The sequence below is a fragment of the Apiospora marii genome, assembly GCF_038362585.1.
Source record: "Apiospora marii strain CBS 49790 chromosome Unknown utg000004l_segment0_segment1, whole genome shotgun sequence".
In the NCBI taxonomy this organism is placed as follows: Eukaryota; Fungi; Ascomycota; class Sordariomycetes; order Amphisphaeriales; family Apiosporaceae; genus Apiospora; species Apiospora marii.
In genome coordinates, this window is record NW_027117376.1 from 838954 (window position 1) to 860000 (window position 21047).

Below are 21047 nucleotides of genomic sequence, written 5' to 3' on the forward strand. Positions count from 1 at the left end.
TTCCTGTTGTTGTCTCTCCGCTCATTCATTGCATACTGCCGCCCTGCCTGGCCCTCGCAAGCGAAAATGTCGAACCTCTTTTCTGGGATGTAAGTGGTACAAAGGTTTCATAGCCTCTCCAGATCCGAAGTCATTTGCAGGTCGAGGTCGGTTCATGTGCATATGGTGTCCTCCCACCGGCCTGTCTTGTATTTTTATGCCGTTTCCGCTTCTTGGTTCCCCTAGTCCTAGTGCAAAGTGGGGGATGAGCTGCCTGCTTCAAGTGAGGCGAAGGGCGAGGCACTGATGCTCGTTGTGCATTGTGTCGCCGGGTCGCCTCCATCTTCCGTTGCAGTGCCCATATTTCATGCTGGCATGCCGTCCACCACCCGGGACTGGTTGCGCTACTCGATCAGCACAACTTGATACTATACCCGCCCGAGCGCTTGAGCTATTGACGGCCCCTTGGGTCAAGTTCAAGGGTCTCCTCGCATCACGTGAGCTCCGGGGGTGAACCACCCAGCAACCAGCAGTGGAGGAGAGTCAGTGCTGCTTGTCTCCCAGAAGAATCCCTTTTAATAGCACGAGCCTTCACTTCCAACCTGGACTTTTGTCGACTGGTGATACCTCTGGACCTGCTTCTGGACAAGTTCTCGGGTGTCATTGGACTCCATTACCCCTCAGTTGCTTCTCCATATCAGAACCCATTCTTACGACGCCACCTCATTGGCGCCAACAAACTGTCAGAGTCAAAATCGCACAAGGGGCACGGTCTGGACTGGGTGGTCAGCTACCTCTTTTTTTTCTTCTCCTTCTTTGCCTGAGATAATACTATAGCATCATTCCACCACAACTACATCAAGTGATCTGGCCACAAACTGCCTGACCACTTTCTTCACCAGGACACCTCGACAGTAACCCCCCAAGTGACCGTACTAACATCACTGTCTCAGTAACGCCCGCTTCAGAGGGACTGCGAAGGCTCCATCAGGTTCAGGTCAGAAGAGCTCCGTTTCCAGCAACAGCGGTCAACCCATCTCTCCCACCAACCCTTCTCAAGGCAGCCAGTCTTCCATCAGTCTAGCACCTAAGATTCCTCCGCTCCAAAGCTCACCGTCCTTAGCAATGGGCATGGATGACAGTGCAGCGGGCTCTAACGGCGCAGGTGGCGATGATGTCTTGGGCGCATACCACCTGCCTCGTCCTCTGCCCTTGTGGCTGAATCCCGGCTACGCGAAGCACATTGTCAAGGGCAACTTTATGACACTGAGTGCACGCCCCAAGACTGTCGACCAGGGAGAATGGATTGCTCATCAAGGTAAGCCTTGTCCTTCTGACACGGATTGATTTGAAAAGCACGTTACTAACAAAGGAATTTTAGTCGTCGAGCACTACAGAAATCTGTGGAATTTCGTGCGGGTTATCCACGAAAAAGAGGAAGACGGCAGCACCATTTGCAGTGCTAAGACATGCCCTCGGATGTCCGCTGGCGCGTATGTTCCAATGCCCTCCCCTGAGCCATATTCTGGATGCTGATTTTTACAGAAACCACTCATTTACTTGGCTCAACAAGGAGCGGGAGCCCGTAGAGCTCCCTGCCTACGAGTATATCACGCTGATGCAACGTTGGATCTCGGGGAAAATCGATGATACCAACATCTTTCCGACCGATGTTAGCGGCGTTTCCTTTGCACACAACCCGTCCATCACTACCACGCCACTGGCACAGCTGACCAACCCTGGTGACCGAGATTGGGTCGGCAAGCGAAGTGGCTTCCCGGAAAACTTCATGGATGTTTGCCAGACTATCTTTAGACAGATGTTCCGGGTCTATGCCCATCTCTACTGGGCTCACTTCATTGACCCCTTCTATCATCTCAACCTCGAGAAGCAGCTCAACAGCTGTTTCTCCCACTTTGTTCTAACGGCCTGCGCTCTTGATATGCTTAAGCCGCAGGAGCTGGAGCCCATGCAGCCCATGATTGACTTGTGGGCCACCAATGGGACATTCCCTGCTGGGTCGAAAGCCTACGAGTATGCCAACCACAGGGCTGGTGATCGCTTAATGCAGCTAGGCAACGCGTCTTGAGTCATTTCATTCGCCCGTTGAATAAAAACGATATTTTCAAGATAAACATCGCATGTCTGGATATTTGGATTGCTTTTAGTCGAGAGGCAAGGCGGAGATATGAGGGCCTGCAAGGCATCGTGCCCGGGAATGGGCCTGAATACGTCTCTTGGATCCTGCAACGTCCCTTGGATCCTGCTCCTGGCCACCACTGCATATGCTTTCATACTATGTACGCAGTGCACACGTCCGCTATCCTCTCTTTGAAGCAACGAACCAGACAAATACAATTGCAATCTGTTGCTACGCTCATTGCGAGATACTGTGGTTGTCCGCGGCCAACCTCGTTTATTCTCAGATGAACAGGGGCAGGGCGTACGACCAGAGAGATAAATGCTCAAATTAATATTGAGATGAAGACCCAAGTTGCTTGATAATGTTTGGGGGTTCCCCTATGCCGTTTATGTGAAATAAACTCGTAACATGGACATTAAATATCAGTCATGATGCCCAATCACTCCCAGATGCTTATATATGGAAGCATCTACTTGTCCCGGGAACAAGTTTCAAGTGTGCATTCTATCCCGAGCAGATGAGCGCGAGCAAGGTGCTTGAAATGCTCTATTGAAACTAGCCGACCTCGAGTGTACCAATAGCATGAAGGACCCCGCAACGCCGCATCTACACAAATCTTGCAGCATCCATCTGCAACTCCACGCCTTTTTGCAAGAACCAGATGCGAGTTCCCTGCAGCACGTACCGAGGCAGTTCGTGAACATACACTGCTAAACCCAGCGAAGATATGTTCAGTATCGCTTTCCTCAGCGCTGTGTGCGAGTCTATCCCGAAGCATACAGGTTTGGAGAAGGTTGCGTAACTTTCATACCAGTTTACCCTGGAGACCGAACAACTTCCTGGAGTGGGCATCATTTAGTGCTAGGCAGGTTTGGCTAACCTCAAAAGGCACATTCGCTGCCCACTGCACGAATCCGCAAATTTCCAGGCTATCCTCCGGGATGTGTTGGCCTGCCAGGTATGTGGGAGACCATGAGGTGGATGCTGGAGCTCGAGGAAACCAGGCACGTGAGTTGTGTAATAGCAACGAAATGGGTTATTAAAACACTTGATGAACAAGAAATGATGTAGCTTTCGCGGAAATGAATAGTATTGATATGATTTGGTATGATGGCGGCCAGAGGATAGTCATCCAGAACTAACAGGAGGAATGATGGCCACCTCGTCGCCTTCTTCTATGGTCACTTGATTGCGATCGTCGTCCTTTTCGGGCATGTCGACATAATTCAGGTTCACAGTCACAAGGCAGGAATCAAGTATCTTGGCTTTGATGCCAGGGTGCTTCTCATCCAAGGTCTCGAAAAGTTTACACAGTGGGAGGGGTGCCGGCAAAGACTCGCTCTCCATGGAAGTGAAAGAGTTGGCACTGGCGAAGTAAAGAACATTAAAATGCCCCTTGGGCGGCTTGGGAGCCATTGCAGATACGATCGGTATGAACAAGTGACTAGACTTTGGAACAGTTAGCTTCAGCTCCATTATGTATGATTCAACAAAAATGGTGTTGGAGGGGTCGTTTGTCAGAGATCTTGGTGATAAAATATTACATCAGGTAGTCAGGTAATACATGCTATTTTTATGCATCATAACGACGGTGAAGAGATCAAAAAGGAATTGTTTGACTTACCAATTGTTAACCGAGGGTGTGTTGTGTTTGGTGTGAAGTGAAGTTGAAGAAGGTAAGTGCAGGAAAGTTGAGAAGAAAAGTTCTTCTTATGAAGGTTGGCCGAAGATCCGCAAACACGTGACACACAAGATTGCACCGATTTGCTGTGACTTATCGTGAATTTTTTGATATGGCAACCTAGGAATGACCCATTGCGATACCGTAGCTCACTCGAGCCTGCTGGCAGCAGTCGAGCATGCCATGCTTGTTCCAGCCTGTCTCCTTGCACATGCAACACAAATCGGGAGGGTCGGCGTTTCACGTAATCGTCGAATTCGTCGCGTGAATGTTGTCTGATTTTTGTCTTCAGAATGCCCCTAGAGCCAGATGACGCCCTACCAAAAGTGATGCGCAAAAATGCAGTACCATACTGCAATGATGGGACAGACTTTTCCGAAGCCTAATATGACAGATCCTTCTCAGACGCCCGTTGTCCCCAATCACCGATTTTCCCAGCTTATCGGAGTCTGCGAGCCTCACGCTCGGATTCGAGCAGGCACAGGATGTCGTTCTCACGAACTACAGAGTCATTTGGTCAGTATATCGCTCTCGCTTGGTGTGTGTGGTGCGCAGTTCGGATCTGCTCGTAGGATTATTCATACCGGGTCCCTTGACCTGTAAGCGAATGATGTTAGCCAAAACTCGTAATAATTGACAAGTGCAATGGGCACGTACGTTACGGATAATGCTTCGGGTCTGGTCGTCCATGAACTCAACACGGACTTGGGTGACACCACCACGAGAACCTATTGCGTTTTAGTATTTTCGATCTTCCACGTGTCTGGATTTTTCTGGAGAGGTTCGATTCGTACCGGTACGGCCGAGGACTCGCGTCACCTAGAGGAGGCCATCGTTAGCAAGATTTCGAGGTGTTGGCGGTCGAGAGCGACAGCTTGGGCAATTCCAAAATTCCACCCAGTTGTGTGTGTGCGGTGGTGCGCAAGTTCGCTATTTCGACAGAGTGGGCGCTTACCTTGACGAGCTTGACGGGTTGCTTGGAAGAGGCATCCATTTTTGCGATTTGGACAGCAGGTCTGTTCTGAGTCTAGGAGGATCGGTGGGAGATGGATGTCGTCGACGAGGAGTGTAGTCGTGGAATTATGTCAAAGTCGGTAGTATGGTATGGAGGGACTTGACTGACCGGGGTCGCACTTGGGAAAGGGTAATTTTTCGCCCACCAAAAAATTTACTGCCAATTGGAAATAACAAATCCAGCAGCCCCACTTTGCTGAATGTCAGCCAGCTGGAGGGCACTTGCACCTAAAGTATCCTAGACAAGGTTAGTCATCAGAAAGGCACCCGCCTCTCCGCTCGAGCAATGCCCAGGTGGACTTCAATCGCCAATGCTGAGGCTCACATGCGCCGTTGATGAATACCATTAGTATGCAACTATTGATCGAAGATCCATCGTTGGATGCAACCTTTTCTACGACAAAGATAGCTGGACGTGCACATGGTTTTTAGCGAGTATCAACTACTTTCTGTTCGTCTACACGTAAATTAAATTGATTCATAGTCTGGTCAATATCGAGGGTATCAGTCATTCTTTCTCCGTAGCACACTTGAGCGCAAGTAGACCGAAAGGCCCGTTACGACAATTTGGCAATCTTGGCTTCTAGATCCTTCACCCAGCCCTCCACGACCTTCGTGTTGGACTCCATAGCACCATCGCCTTCTCGCATGGCACTCTCAATCTTCTCGAGCCCGCTTCTCCACTGTTGGATCTCCGAGGCCATTTCGCCCTGCGAGGTCTCAATGCGCTCAAGTGTTTCACTAGCCACCGCTGCGTCCGCATGGATGGCTCGAAGCGATCGCAGTCTATCTAAAAGAGGCGGCAGTAGTGGGCTGAGGTTTTCGATCGTGGGCAGCGTACCGTACAGTGCATTGACTTTGGCGGTTTGCTCCGAGCTGTCTGACTCTAGGGGCTCGGCACCACCACTCCCTGGGGAAGCAAGTGCTTCTTGGGCGTCCTTTGCTGCTTTCCTATTCTTGGCCAACTGTTCGGCGTCCAGTGCCAGGGTCCGGACTCGTCTGCTCATGCTATCGAGAGACGTAGTCGACGCCTCTGATAATGTGAAGATCTGTTTCTGCAGCGTGTCCAGAGTCGGCATTATAGCACGCGGCATGCGACCGTCTTCGGCATCGGGCAAGGTGGCCGAGGCGATACCGATGGCCTTCTCTAGGAGGACAAGGCGTCGATCGAAGTCCGCCGCCTTGGCCAGCGCATGACTTTGCTCGTAATCAGGCGCGTATGTGACTGTATAAGTAGCCCCATTGGCACCGGACATAACTTCCGAGGCCGTCTCGGTTGGTTTTGTCGCGGGCGCGTCCGTTGAGATGGTTCGTCTTGTAGGCGTCGAAGACATCTCGTCCAAAGCTCGGCTCAAAGACGTCAAATCCTCCTCTTGTACGCCTCCATCACCACTTGTCTGATCCTGCTGCTGCTTGCTGTACTCTTCCTTGGCCTCCTCGATCTCACGCTTGAGCCGCGCTAGCTTTCGTTCCAGGTCCTCGCTCTCATCTTCGTCGCTCAGATCGCCAATCTGATGCGTACCATCTTCAAGGACCCTCTGGCGGCGGCTCGAGGTTTTGTAAGATTTCCGTTTGATGTTCAGGCGGTCTGAAAAGTCCACGTCGCGCGCATCGACACGCGTGGGCATAAATCGTGAACGGGCTTGATCTATGCGCAAGCGTGAGCGAGAGATGCCGTCTGCATCATCGTCGTCATCGTCAAACTCTTCGTCGGAATGGGACCGTCCTGTAGTTGTCTATGATAACTTAGAATGAGATGATGGCATGCTTGCATTTCGTTGTAACCTACCGGAACGGTAGAGTTGTCGTCTGTTAGTTCTGGAGTCTCGTAGATGTCGGGGGCAGTGTCCTGGAGCTCTCGTCAGTCGCCAATTCAGGGGTGCGCCAGATGCTGCCAGCTCACAAGATCCGGAAGCGCAGAGTATTTGCGATTGAGGGCCATTGCGATCGAGTAACGCCACCTTGCGTATCGATTCAAAACTGAGAACAACGGTTTGAGGCGTATGGCACCTATGGAATATCGCGGTGCGATCGAATATCTTGCGGTTCACTTAAAGGTGTCCTGACCAAGACGTAGATGTTGACGTTGGCGTTGACTAGCAAACGCCTGGAGCTCAATGTCGGGCTGCAGGGATGGCTATTGGTGGTTGCCAAAGCGCGGAACCTGCCGCTAATGGCTCTGTCGCGTCGCGCTGCAATTGCACTGCTAATACTTATCACTGTAAGAGGTACCCTGCATATGCTCAGCATACCAATTAGCACGCATCTAGACCTTGTCAGACCTCGAGCGATATCAACACAGCAGAACATATGACATTGCCTCAGCCTCCCGTTTTGTCTTTGATGTCATTTCGAAGCAAGTTGCATGTGTGGAGTTGAATTGGCCAACTGTGTACCTACTTTCCTCCAATGCATGGACTCATCGCTCTCGATCGTTCCTTCCCCCAAACTTGAATCTCACATGACCTTCTTCGGCATCTGTTGCCTCGCTTAGATCATTGCACGCTCTAGTTCTCAGAGTCGTCAGAGTTGATCTCCGGCTGCCTGGAGTGGGTCATTTTGATGAGTTGGTGCCGTAATTCAAGGCCTTTTTCATCTTGGCACTCAATACGATGAACGACCGGATTATTGGACTCCGCAGGGAGGAGCATCGCCAGCCTCTACTCTCAACTTTTCAATCGGTTCCAAAGACCAAGGTGGAAGATGAAGCAGATATCCTTGCTCCGCCGCAGTCTAGTGATGACGAGTCGGAGGCGCCGCCAAAGGCTGCGTACCAAAGTTCAGACTCAGACGATGGCTTCCAGAAACAAAGGGATATGAAACCGACCAAGTTCCTCCGGGGGAAGCGAGATCGTTCCCCGGAGACCGGAGCGGATAGATGTGTACGGGCTAAAACCACTACATCTTCAAGTCGCGGGAACAGGGGACGGCAATTCATTCGAGCGCCTAGGGGCACCCCGCGCGCAAAGATGTCCCCAGGGGGGACTGAAGGAGAACACCTCACCAACGAGTTCGGCTTCTTGAGGCAAACCAACCCCAATAAGTCCAAGGCTACGTTCAGTAGGAAGAACTCTCAGCGGTCGTCACAAACCTCTAAGCCGAAATCGCCGCCGCCGCAAGGTCTGTTTATGGTTTGCTTCTTCAAGCACGATATAGCTAACATCATAGGTAGAATCTTCCAAGAGACCCGAGTTAAAGAGGTATAGCCTCTCCGAATCACCGAATGTGTCCCCTAAGAAAGCAGCTCCGCCAAAGGCCAAGCTAATTACGCACTCGCCCATCAAGTCTCCGTCTAAGACTCTTACCAAAGTTGCTTCGAAGTCCAACAGAAAGCAGCGACCTTCATTCAAAGCACCCGAAACTGATGATTCAGATGAGTCTGATTCGATTCCGGGTGATAAAAAGACACAGAGAATCCGCAATGGCAACAACGCCGCTGCGATTGAAGCAGAGAAGCTCCTAAAACGGCCTGCATTCAAGTTTCCTCAGCTCGAAGGACTTGCCTCAATGGTAGACAACCTGGAGGAGGCTGAAGTTCTTAGTACTCAGAAGCTAGGGTTCTTGGACGATGGATTGTTGAGCGAGGGCTTAAAACCGGAGCTCAGTAGCGACGAAGATATATTTGGAGATAGTAGTCGGCAAGAGCCTTCACTCACTGCGCAATGCCCAATGTGTGGCCAGACGGTGGACTCCGAGTTACTGAAACGGTATACCACCCAAGGCAGAATGACTATTAGACAACAGACAACATTCTGCCGGTCACATAAACGCAAAGAGGCCGAGGAAATTCGGAGGTGCAACGATTATCCAGAAATCGATTGGGATAAACTCGAAGCTCGCTTCACAGATCACAAGGATTTCATCGAGGGCATACTTGAGGGCGAGAGGCCGTCACATTTCGCTTCTCTACTCGGCAACAAGGTCGAGACTGGAAAGGATAGGACGTTACTCAAGACAGATGAGAGTCTTACACCAGGATACTACGGACCGCGGGGGCTTCGACTGATGACGGAACTCATTATGCATTCATTCTCGGACACTGTACGAAAACGGGCCATCGAGGATCCTTTGGTCGCCGCCAGAACATACACCGGATACGTACAGTCTGTCCTGGTTCCAGAACTGGCGGTCCGTCTGATTATGGAGGATATGAATGTCGACGAAGAAGACGCAAGGAAGATAATGCAAGAAAGTAGCGGTCTGGGCGATGTTTTGCACGAGGAAACAAAAGACGTTGTTGTCAGGGGAGAGCGACGACGAAGACTGAATGATATCACTCGGATCATACAACACCTGCCCCCTTAGAGTGTGGCAAGTTTTCTTGGTAGTACTGCATCTGTTATATACAGTAGGCGTTACATTTGTCATCATGAATGCTTGGGGCTTCTATTTCCGATGGCGCAGTCGGCCGAAACAGTATACATACAAGTTAGCATACATCAATCACATAGACGAAATCGAATTCTAGCCTCAGCAGTAGAGGTGAGGTTGTGGCCTGAAAAGAAAATAGAAATCTGAATTGAGTTCCACCTTCTGATGAGAAGCTAGTTTTGTCAATGGCATTAGAGATGTTAGATGTAAACAAACTGTGGGAAGATCAATCTAGTTTTCAAGACGATGCCTGTCTAGTGTTTGAACGTCAAGTCGCCCAACTGTTCCGCATTGCCCGAAGCTGCTGGCCGAGTTCCGAAGCATGGACGCCATGGTCGGATCCCCAAACATATTCTGCAAGCACATCGAACGCGGTCTGCAGCAGATACGCGCCGGCTTGCCCCGTATGGGCAGAAAACATTGTTTCAACCCTCTCGTGGCCGGAGGATCAAGCATGGACGGCCTCCCTTTGGCTCGGAGCGCGGTCCTGTGACCGTCACTAGGTTTGGGTATGCCCATACTACTCTGTGTGTAACTGGAGTGGACCCCCTTTTTTTAAAGTGACGGCTTGGCAGGACGGGTAGCCGCCGTGCCGAACGGGCCCTCGAGTGCTCGTTGAGGTTAAAGCTCTATCAACATGAGAACTTGGCAGGTCTAGTAGTATAGTAGTACCTGCTCTCTTTTAGGACGGGGACTAACAAGCAGACGGCGGCGGCGGCGGAATGGAGCCGTGAGATGTAGGCGTAATATGGGTTTTCCGTTTTACTACCTGCCACGAGGAGGCATATGCAAAGGACCCCTTACCAGGGAGAAAAACACGGGTTTGCAGCGGCGTTACAGGTGGCAATACACAAAGACAGCGGAATACTCTTCAAGTTCAATCATGACTGTGTGATAACTAACTTCGCTACCTGGCAGGCGGTTCTTTACCTACTTGCAGGTACCCATAAGGCGTGGTAAGCGTTGAGTCTCTAGCAGCAATTCGTTGGGACGAAACAATCACCCCATCCTATGTTTTTGTCGGATTACGGGGCCGAATCCGAGGCGAAAAAGTAGCTTTCGCCAAAGAAATATCAGGCCCAATGCCTTGTTCCAAGCCACCGAAATACGGATTGCAGCGTATTGGCCGGGTTTGTCGACTATCGAGCCGATCCCAAGCAGAGAGGTTGGATGGTAGGGGCACGATCGCACGGGTAGATCACATTTGATGTCCAAATCTGATGTAACGCAAAACCCCGGGTTGGCGATGGGGGGATCGGCAGTGTCCCCAGCATGGGCCAACTCATGCGTGACTTGCAGCAACGGCGATTTTGGGGAAGGTAGAAACCCGCTTGCCTCCCGCCTACCGCCTCCCGCGACCCGAGAAGCGGTGTGAGTAGAGTATCATATCATGCATGATGTAGGCAGAAATGTATGTAAAGAGACGGAAATGGGCAAAAGGAAGCACGGGGCGAACTGAGTCGTCTACAAAGCCTTTCCGTTTGACTGACTGAGCCGACTCCCGATCTGAATGAACCCATAATATCACATTCTGGTGGTGGTGTGTAATGTAGCGCACTATACATAATACGGACAACCGGAATCTTGGGGTTGCCCTATCCAGATACCGAGAAGCGGGAGCACCTTCGTGTGCGGGATGTGTGCCGCATGCAGCGCAAGCGTGCGGCCAGAGGGAGGAGAATCAGCGATTGGGATCGGGGCAAGGGCTTTTTTGCTGCCAACACATCACATCACGGTCTGAGAATAACTAGCACGAGACGGCACCTTCAGCCAGTCATTGCAAAGTATGGGATCACATCGCTTTGTTTTTGCCTTTTGCTGGCCGTATCTTCTGATCCGGGACAGGTCTTAGCCATTCCTTTCTTGCTCATATTATCAATATAACGGGATGGTTCAGACCAAACCCAGGTTGTCGGGAACCGAAGCTGTTTGGTTTGTATACGATACCACGTATAGCAGGTAGCTCGATATTACGTCTCGCATATAAGCCTACCTACCCATACTGGAGAAATAGGTCAATACCACGGGTGTGCGCTTGTACCTGTGAAAGCCTGCCTCTACATGTAGCTTCGTACAGACTGCCTAGCTCCCCAGCTCATGTTGAAACCTGCCGGAGCGATCTGACAGCTCGCAGGCATCCTTGCCATGGCCTTTGTTGCGTCGTAGCAGGTTTCTGGACTCGTCATCCAGACACAGCCTGGATCCTGGACCTTTGCGCCCACCAAACCACCAAGCTAGGCGATTCTGTATCAACGGGCCAAAACTGAACAAACATATCGCATTGTGGCCTTAATTACCCTTGGATTGTATGGTACACGCTATTTCGGTAGCACCGTCTATTGTACTGTAAGTGTCCACCACCAGAGCCACCCGTCAATCACTGCAGCGAGGACCCCTCAAGAGTGGAGGCCACTTCTGCGGGAGTAAGACCCGGCAGCTAGAGGGAAGGGACACCAAATGGCCCATGCTCGATTTGTCTCGAGATGCAGATGGCAATGGCTGTTGTGTGTCTCGTCTCGCGGCTCGCCAAGCCTCGTGGGGTATCGCTGGCAGCGAGACACGAAAAGACAAGACGGGCAACGCAGCATCCCAAAGCTTTTAACCCAGGAGCGTCCGGAGTTGCAATTTTCGTTTTTTTGACAACGTTAGCTACAGCGACACCACATGCACAGGTTTCGTTTAATCTTTTTCGGAGACGGTCCTTCGACGTTCGTTGGCTTGAGACTTATTTTGGGTTTACCTTTACCGTTGGACAGCATTGTGACGGAACCTACTGTAGGCTGCTAGGCGAGGCGTCTCTTAGTGGGCACATCGAAATACTTGATCATGTACCTATCTGCCAGGTAATAAAACAATAAAGTTTCGTATCCTTGGGGCATGACCGCCCCATCCAAGTTACCCCGTTGATAGATGCCACTGCTGTCATACGTGATGTGACGATAGAGCTTTTCTGTGCTGTGTTGGTCTGGGCCAGGGCTGTTCGCGCCGCACATCTTGTCTTTTGCGCTCGCTGCTTCGCCAGCAGCAGTCCACCCCGGCCAGTACCAGTTTGCAATGCGAAGAAGGTGGATTGGGTGATCTTGGTGGGTGAAGTTGCCCCTCCATCCAATTGGTCTCCATGGGTCTCGACGCTCGTCAGCTTTGTGGTACCTCGCCAGGAGCACCAATCAGATGGTTTCCCGGGCGCCTCTCATCGAATTCCAATCTGCGAAATCCCACTGCGCAACGAGACTTGCCTCCCACTCATAGGCTGGCTCCATGAGACGAGCGAAGCCTTTTTGCGGGACGCACATATGTACATATATGTCGATGGAAAGCGCAAGTCATGGGACGGACAGCCCAACACACATCAACAAGCACGCATGGAAATGCTTGTCGCGCGCGCCTGGCTGTGGTTTTCCTCCCTCTTCTCTTTAACGTGGAATATGTATCGAGGCACATATGTAGACTATAGAGATATCTATAGCAAGTATATGTCAATGCACCTTACAACTACATCGCCTACATCAATACATACATCAAAGAAGCCGAGCCTGGTCAAAAGATCCAACTACATGTAGTTTAGAACTTGTCTTAGCTGTCATGTGTACATTATCCAACCCCGTACCAATCATGCCCCCCATATATGGTTTCTCTAGACCAAATCAATTTTAATTGCGCAAGTCATCAAAATGGTCAATTGAGGAGTACCTAGCTAAGCAGGCAAGCTCAACTGCGGTAGGTACATTTTCTCTAGGTATAGAAGTACTCGCATATACCAAGATCAGCAGCAACGAACAGTCTGCTGTTGCGCTTAAGCACACATCACTTTCGCAAAAGCCGGCCTCCATGCCTGCCACTGCTACATACATTTACATTAGTGTAACCCAGCTGCTCGTTGCATTTCAAAATACATTGCCTACCTCTGTCCACCCTCGCAACCTAAGCCGCATACCTCACCTACATAACTACCTACCCAAGGCCATTGATATACCCAGCCGCTTCTTGTGCACAACTTACCTCACCACACACACATACATACACCCACCTACACGCGACAATTCCCAGCGATTGATTGCGCCGACCCTACGCATACGACAGCAATTCCCCGGAGCGATGACTCTAGCTAGCCCGCACCACTCTCACTACCATTGATGGCGTCTCTTTCCTAGTGGAGCCCCCCATGAGGTTTTGGCGACACGGTCTGAGAGTCTGGTCCCAGTCCGACGACAATGACGAGAGATGATAGCCAGGCGCGAATCACCTCATTCGCGAGCTCCAGCAGCGGGCGATCGAGCATGACGCTGAAGCCCGGGCCTGGAAATGAATCGCCCGCCCCCAGTCGTTCGGCATCCGTCTCAGCAGTCTCCAAGAAGGCAACACCGAAACCGTTGCGAGTTAATGAGAATGGCAAGACCATCAGGTGGGTCAATTGTGTTTCCCTTTGCGCTACAGTCCAGTACACACCATCTCCAGTCTTTCGGGGGGCCCTGTGTCCATGCCTAGGTTCATGTCCGTGTCGAGTCTACTACGTATTGATTTCCTATATGTCATTCCTGTTCAATGTAATCAAGGGCAGAGCCGTGGTGTTTGATGCTCCTCTTTTTTTTTTTTCTTTTTGATGCAGCAATTGCTCTTCGATTCGCTTTGCGCTCGCCACCAGTTCGAGGAGGATAAGGCGGCCCTTGCATTCTTTCTTCTTCTCCATACCCAAACCCTATATTCCTGTATTTCCGAGCGCCAAAGAGCTCTGTCTCGCTGCCTCTGGACCAATTGTCAATTGCGCCGCCCCATGGACGGACAAAGAAGGAAGCAAACGAGCGTGTTATGATCTTCATTATCCCTACGACTGTGAGACGTTTGCGCGCGTGAATCATCGACTGGGCCGATGAACCCGCTGCTGCTGGCGCTGCTGCTATATACGAGTGTAATGAACGTCCATCGCAACTGACAGCTTCCCTGCCTCGGCTTCCCGTCTAGGCTGTTCAAAGAAGATTCTCAGATCTCGCCGACCTCAACCACCGGAAGCCGTACCACCATTTCGCCTGCCTCTACGACTTCGAGCAATTCCTTTTTCGATTCGCGCCGCCGCAGCGACCTTGCCAATTACCGTCGCGACCTCGCCGTGCTAGATCCCTCGGGCGGCCGCATTCCGCAAATACAAAAAGAATCGCCTTCGGCAAGCCCGACACATAACAGCATCGCACCGTGGCTGTCCATGCCGGGAAACGGTGCTGCGACGTCCAATCCGCCCTCGGGCATCTTTGGGACGACCTTCTACAACGATTCGAGCGATGCGCTATCTACGGCCTCGCAATTGTCTCCGGCATTCCGATCGGGACCAGGAGGAATTGGAGGTGCAATTTCGCCACGAACGACAAACCCGAGCCAGGCGCCGGGAGCATCGAGTTACGAGCTGCCAGAAGGTGCATTTAGCGACGACCGACGACCCTCTGTAGCGAGCACAACCACTGCTAGCAGTCAGGGATCCAAAGCTAGTGGCACTAGAGGTGGATTAAGGAAATTGCAGGGATTCTTTGGGGAAGAGTTTCCTGGTCGCGATGGATCAGAAACGAGCCTGCCTACTAATGCAACCTCCAAAGACGGTCAACGTTCCTACTCCTTCAATCGACCGCATCGCGAACGGAACTACTCGAACGCCACCGACCACACCCGAGACGCGTCGCCGTCTTCCTCACGCCCCCGCACACCTGTTCCATCGAGCGATGTAGTGCCGTTTCTTTATCAGGAGGCCAACGACATCGCCAAATACGGCGAAGCACCAGTCCGCGATATGCTCGCCGGACCTGATAAAGAGCGCTACGCGGACAACGCCGCAGGCCAGATCCCGCCCAAAACCTCGTCCTCGTCCCGATCCGGCCACTCGATAGTGCATCTACCTGGCCACCATCGGCACAACAAAAGCAATGAGGATGCAAACTCCCTGAGACCCGTAGTCAGTCTCGATGAATCCATCTCGACCAGCTACGCTATGAAAGACCGCGCTGGCTCCGCGGGAAACCCTTCGCGGCAGAGAGCACAAAGCCCAACACCCAGCACCAGTAGTAGGCTTGCCTCAGTCGATGGCCAGACGTCTCCAGGGGGTCAACCTCAAGGCAAGAGGGGCATCTTCGACCGCTTCCGAGGGCACAAGCACAAGCAGAAAGAAGAGACTACCCCTTCCCGACTCAGAGAGTTGCCGCAATCCAGCCGCTCATTGGTATCTGGGTCGTCGCGTATAGATCTGTCGCTGGGGGAGCAGACGCCCTACAATAATAACAACAAACCCTTACCTCCGATAAACCAGTTCGATCAATTGCAGGGGCAGCAGCAGCAGATTCAGTACCAGCAGCAACAGCAACAGCAACTACAAGAGCAGCAGCGGCTGATGCAACAACAACAACTAAACCAGCAAATTCAGCAACAGAATCCGCTGCAGCAGCAACAGTCACCCCCCTCGCAACCGCCGTCAACTCAGATGCCACCGAGCTCCAGGCCATACCAGAATAACCGAAATGCGACCTTCAACAACAAGTTCCCCTTTTCCAAGAAGAATCGTGCGCATAGGCCATACGATGACCAAGATGAGTACATTGGGCCGACCGATAGAAACGATCCAGGCAAGGTGTTCCACCTCGACACGAACCTGAGCGATATGGAGGGGATTCTAGCACACCCTCCGCCTCTGACCCCAATGGATCCCACCATTTTCCAGAAAGAGCCGGAAAGAGCACCCGAGGTTGATCGGTCCCGCGGCGGTGCATGGAACGCACCCGACAGCTGGGCTGTCCGGAAGAATGCCGATGAGCAATCTGCACATGCGGAGGATGTAGACCAAACCGTCTCCCTACCTCGGCCTGAAGAGAAGAAGGCAGCCCATTGCATCCGTGTGTTCCGTGCCGACGGAACGTTTGCGACCATTCAGTTGCCTCTTGACTCTACAGTATCCGAGGTCATGGCACACGTCGTTAAGAAGACTTATGTGCAAGATGGGCTCGAAAACTACCACATTGTCCTGAAGAAACACGATCAGGTTCGCGTACTCGCGGCAGTCGAACGCCCGCTGCTGATTCAAAAGCGCCTTTTGCAGCAGGTTGGTTACGAAGAGAGGGATCGCTTGGAGGACATCGGCCGTGAGGACAACAGTTACCTTTGCCGCTTCCTATTTCTGTCTGCAAGAGACAGTGACTTCACGATTGCCCCTCATGATCTTGGGCTTGGTAGGACCACCAAGTTCAACCACGTCGATCTTTCCGGGCGTAACCTCATCACGATACCTATCACGCTGTATTCCAAGACCACCGACATCATCTCGCTCAACCTGTCTCGCAACCTCTCGTTGGATCTGCCTCGAGATTTCATTCAGGCGTGCCCCCAGCTTAGGGACATCAAGTTTTCCAGCAACGAGGCCAGGAAACTGCCAATTAGTATAGGAAGGGCGAGCCGGCTCACATATCTCGATGTTTCCAATAATCGATTGGAGGAATTACAGCATGCCGAACTGCATCATCTGAGTGGCTTGCTGAAGCTGAGCCTGGCCAACAACCGCCTGAACAGCCTTCCTACCTATTTCTCTGGCTTCAGGTCATTGCGATCACTGAATTTGTCGTCGAACTTTTTGGACAAGCTTCCGCCGTTCCTTTGCGATCTCGACAGCTTAGTTGACATTGATGTCAGTTTCAACTCGATTGCAACGCTTCCGGAGGAGGTAGGAAAATTGAGGAACCTGGAGAAGTTTGTCATGACAAACAACAGACTGGCCAACGCGTTGCCCTCGACTTTCAGCCGGTTAACAAACCTTCGCGAGCTGGATCTGAAGTACAACACCCTCACCTCAATCGATGTGATATCAGAACTACCGAAGCTAGAGATCCTCTCGGCCGACCACAACATGATATCGCAGTTTATCGGTTCTTTCGAGCGGGTGCGAAGCCTCAAACTCAACTCCAACCCTATCACCAAGTTTGATATTTCCAGCCCTGTCCCAACGCTGAAGATGTTGAATCTCTCCAATGCACAGCTTGCCAGCATTGATGGCTCATTCAACAACATGCCCAACCTGGAGAGACTCGTCCTGGATAGGAACTACTTTGTCTCCCTCCCGAACACCATTGGGAACCTGAGGAAATTGGAACATTTCAGTATTGCAAACAACTCCGTAGGCGAGCTGCCTCCTGAGATTGGCTGCATGAACGAGTTGAGAGTCCTAGACGTAAGAGGCAACAATATCCGGAAGCTCCCGAACGAACTCTGGTGGGCAAACAAGCTGGAATTCCTGAATGCTTCATCAAACGTGCTTGATGTTTTCCCAAAACCTGCTTCACGCCCTCCACAGGCGCCAGGAGAGACGTCAAGCGCGTCTGGATTTACCAACAACAAAGGCGCGAACGGTCTTCTCTCCTCGGCTTCTAGCACGGAGGAGCTTATGCCTGATGGGTCCAGGCGCCCAAGCCAAGCGTCAAGCACATTGCTCAGCGTTGGTCCTTCCCCAGTTCCCGGTGGGAATGATCGCAAGAGCTCTGTGGTTTCTGTGTACGGGAAAGGCGGTCGTAAGACGTCTGTCGTGTCGCGAAGTACGACACAAGCATCGAGTGGCACCACAGTTGCTCCTTCAATGGCCTCCCGGAAAGACTCGGGACTTTCTGCAAGACTAACGAACACCTTTGCCGGGTCGTTGCGAAATCTATACCTCGCAGACAACCAGCTCGACGATGATGTCTTCGATCAGATCACCCTACTAGGAGAGTTGCGTGTGTTAAACCTATCTTACAATGACCTTAGCGACATGCCTCAGAGAACCGTCAAGAGTTGGCCGCAACTTGTCGAACTATATCTATCTGGTAACGATATGACCAGTCTGCCAGCAGATGATCTCGAAGAGTACAGTCTGCTTCAAACCCTCCACCTCAACGGCAACAAATTCACAAACCTGCCGGCCGATTTCTCCCGAGCCAAGAAGCTCGCAGTACTCGACTGCGGAAACAACTCTCTAAAATACAATATCTCCAACGTGCCCTACGACTGGAACTGGAACCTGAACCCTAACCTGCGGTATCTCAACTTGTCTGGGAACAAACGTTTGGAGATCAAGCAGACCGGCTTTGGAACGGGCGTGCAGAACCGCGAGCAATATACCGACTTCAGCAGGCTCCAGAACCTTCGTGTTCTTGGCTTGATGGATGTCACCCTCACGCAACCGAGCATTCCGGACCAGAGCGAAGATAGACGTGTTCGAACCTCGGGGTCGTTGGCTGGCCATCTTCCTTATGGCATGGCGGACACGCTAGGTAAGAATGAACACTTGTCTACAATCGACCTGGTTGTTCCCCGGTTCAACTCATCAGACTCGGAGACCCTTTTGGGACTGTTTGATGGCCAAGCTCTCAGCAGTGGCGGCTCCAAGATCGCCAAGTATCTGCATGAGAACTTTGGTCACATCTTTGCCACAGAGCTCAAGGCTCTGAAAACCCGGCAAAACGAGACCCCTGGTGATGCACTTCGTCGAGCATTCTTGGCTCTAAATAAGGACCTTGTCACCATAGCGTACCAACACACCGAGGAGCGGCCATCTAACGCCCATCGTGGGTCTGCAGCCCCTTTGGTCCTCAGCAAGGAAGATCTGAACTCTGGTGGTGTTGCCACGGTTGTCTATCTGCAAGCACAAGAATTGTACGTTGCCAATGTCGGTGACGCACAAGCCATGGCCATCCAGTCGGATGGTTCCCACAGGATTTTGACGCGGAAGCACGACCCAGCGGAGCCTGCAGAGCGCCAGCGCATCCGAGATGCTGGCGGTTGGGTGTCTCGACAAGGTCGACTTAACGATCTCCTCGAGGTTTCGCGGGCATTTGGCTACGTAGACCTGATGCCTGCCGTCCAGGCGGCTCCCCATGTCGCCAGGATGAACATCACGCCACAGGACGAAATGGTGCTCATTGCGACAAAGGAGCTGTGGGAGTACCTCACACCTGGTTTGATAGTGGACGTGGCTCGATCTGAGCGAGGCGACCTTATGCGCGCCTCACAAAAGTTACGCGATCTCGCCATGGCATATGGTTCGAACGGAAAGATCATGGTCATGATGATCAGCGTCTCGGATTTGAAGCGCCGGCAAGAACGGTCCGCACGCCTGCATAGGGGCCAGAGCATGTCACTGTACCCGTCCGGCATACCAGACGATTTCCAATATCCTGCCAAGCGGGGCAAGCGAGCTAAGGGAGAAGTCCAAGACTCGACGCTACACCGACTGGAAGCAGAAGTCCCTGCCCCCACTGGCAAGCCGTCCATCGTGTTCACTGATATCAAGAACTCGACCAACTTGTGGGAGATGTACCCCTCCGCCATGAGATCGGCCATCAAGCTGCACAACGAAGTAATGCGTCGGCAATTACGCCGGATAGGTGGCTATGAGGTCAAGACTGAAGGCGATGCATTCATGGTGTCGTTCCCCACCGCAACCTCGGCCCTCCTTTGGTGTTTCTCGATACAAACCCAGTTGCTCGATGTCAAATGGCCTCCCGAGATCCTGAATTCCGTCTCATGCGCAGAAGTCTTTGACAGCGAAAACAATCCAATCTTTAAGGGACTGTCGGTCAGGATGGGTATTCATTATGGTGAGCCTGTCGCTGAAATAGATCCCGTCACGCGGCGGATGGATTACTTTGGCCCCATGGTCAACAAGGCGTCCCGAATCTCCTCGGTTGCCGATGGTGGACAAATCACCGTGTCGGCCGATTTCATTTCCGAGATCCAGCGTTGCCTCGAGACGTATCAAGAAAAGGAACGCGGCGGAGCTCACGGTGCCGAGGACACCTTTGACGACGACGCTGTTGCGACGCAAATTCGCCGGGAGCTCAAGTCACTCAGCTCTCAAGGTTTCGAAGTGAAGGAGATGGGCGAGAAGAAGCTGAAGGGTCTTGAAAACCCGGAATACATCTACTCACTTTACCCGCACTCCCTGGCCGGCCGAATCGAATACCACAACCAGGATGTTCGCGCGGTCGAGGCTACTACTCTGAAACCGGCGACACTCGAGGCAGGTAGCGAGCTCGGGTTTGATCCGGAGATGATCTGGTCTCTATGGAAGGTCAGTCTGCGCCTCGAGATGCTATGCAGTACCTTGGAGGAGGTTTCTGGCAGGGGTCTCCAGCCTCCCGAGACGGAGCTTTTGGAGCGCATGAAGCAACGTGGTGGCGAAGTCACCGAACGGTTCTTGTTCAATTTTATGGAACATCAAGTAAGCCGTATCGAGGTAAGTTAACACTCACAGATCCTCTCCTTGCAACCCCCTTTTCTGTCTAGTACTAACGATTGGGGGCAGACTTGCGTCACCACCCTATCCGTGCGACATATCGCAGCTGGTGGAGGGACGATCACGAAGTTGGATGACCTCCGGACGCCCATGCCAGAGGTCCTGGATGATCTTGCGAAACAACTCAAGCTCCTTGAAATGTACAAGGCCAAATACGGCCCCCTTAGCGACATGGAAGACGAGGGCATTGATACCGAAGAGGAGTGATGCATCGCTCGACCCTTCGGCCAGAAGAATCATCCTTGACATCTATATAAATTATACCCAACCTCGGCGGAACCCCCTAACCTACGCTCTTCTCCAATCTCTTACATTCTGCATACACTCGTCGTATTGCTTCTTCGCATTGCCCTTTTTCCAGCGTACATTCAGTTACACCTATATACCTACCGACCTTTGTAATGCGTCACGAAACATTCTTGCTACTGGGAGGCACACCTGCATTTCGAAATCTTGGGAGGGGGTCGGCTTGTTTTGCCACTGATACCATAGGACGTTGAGTTTTCTAGGCGCTTGTTTATCGCCGCTTTGGCTAGTCATGGAGGCACTATGTCACTACCACGCCAACG

At 51.9% G+C, this 21047-nt stretch overlaps 6 protein-coding genes across 6 annotated transcripts; 3 read left to right on the top strand and 3 right to left on the bottom strand.

Moving 5' to 3' along the window:
- Positions 1-66: 66 nt before the first annotated feature.
- Positions 67-2068, top strand: PG985_007225 (uncharacterized protein; the record flags this gene model as incomplete). Its single annotated transcript, XM_066826994.1, has 4 exons — positions 67-89; positions 933-1297; positions 1361-1472; positions 1525-2068. The coding sequence occupies 4 exons, from the start codon at positions 67-69 to the stop codon at positions 2066-2068; spliced, it is 1044 nt and encodes a 347-aa protein (XP_066684669.1).
- A 1182-nt stretch (positions 2069-3250) lies between these two features.
- PG985_007226 (uncharacterized protein) lies at positions 3251-4908 on the bottom strand (the record flags this gene model as incomplete). Its single annotated transcript, XM_066826995.1, has 4 exons — positions 4759-4908; positions 4598-4622; positions 4461-4531; positions 3251-3526 (listed from the first exon to the last, which is right to left on the bottom strand). Exons 1-4 carry the CDS (start codon positions 4795-4797, stop codon positions 3251-3253), a joined length of 411 nt encoding a protein of 136 aa, XP_066684670.1. The 5' UTR covers positions 4798-4908.
- A 466-nt stretch (positions 4909-5374) lies between these two features.
- Positions 5375-6759, bottom strand: PG985_007227 (uncharacterized protein; the record flags this gene model as incomplete). The annotated part of the gene is made up of 3 exons (XM_066826996.1): positions 5375-6553; positions 6607-6666; positions 6721-6759. 3 exons carry the CDS (start codon positions 6757-6759, stop codon positions 5375-5377), a joined length of 1278 nt encoding a protein of 425 aa, XP_066684671.1.
- Positions 6760-7429: 670 nt separating this feature from the next.
- On the top strand, positions 7430-9122 carry PG985_007228 (uncharacterized protein; the record flags this gene model as incomplete). The annotated part of the gene is made up of 2 exons (XM_066826997.1): positions 7430-7937; positions 7990-9122. 2 exons carry the CDS (start codon positions 7430-7432, stop codon positions 9120-9122), a joined length of 1641 nt encoding a protein of 546 aa, XP_066684672.1.
- Positions 9123-13335: 4213 nt separating this feature from the next.
- PG985_007229 (uncharacterized protein) lies at positions 13336-13587 on the bottom strand (the record flags this gene model as incomplete). Its single annotated transcript, XM_066826998.1, has 1 exon — positions 13336-13587. One exon carries the CDS (start codon positions 13585-13587, stop codon positions 13336-13338), a length of 252 nt encoding a protein of 83 aa, XP_066684673.1.
- Positions 13588-14385: 798 nt separating this feature from the next.
- On the top strand, positions 14386-20685 carry PG985_007230 (adenylate cyclase; the record flags this gene model as incomplete). The annotated part of the gene is made up of 2 exons (XM_066826999.1): positions 14386-20418; positions 20488-20685. The coding sequence occupies 2 exons, from the start codon at positions 14386-14388 to the stop codon at positions 20683-20685; spliced, it is 6231 nt and encodes a 2076-aa protein (XP_066684674.1).
- Between the last annotated feature and the right edge of the window lie 362 nt (positions 20686-21047).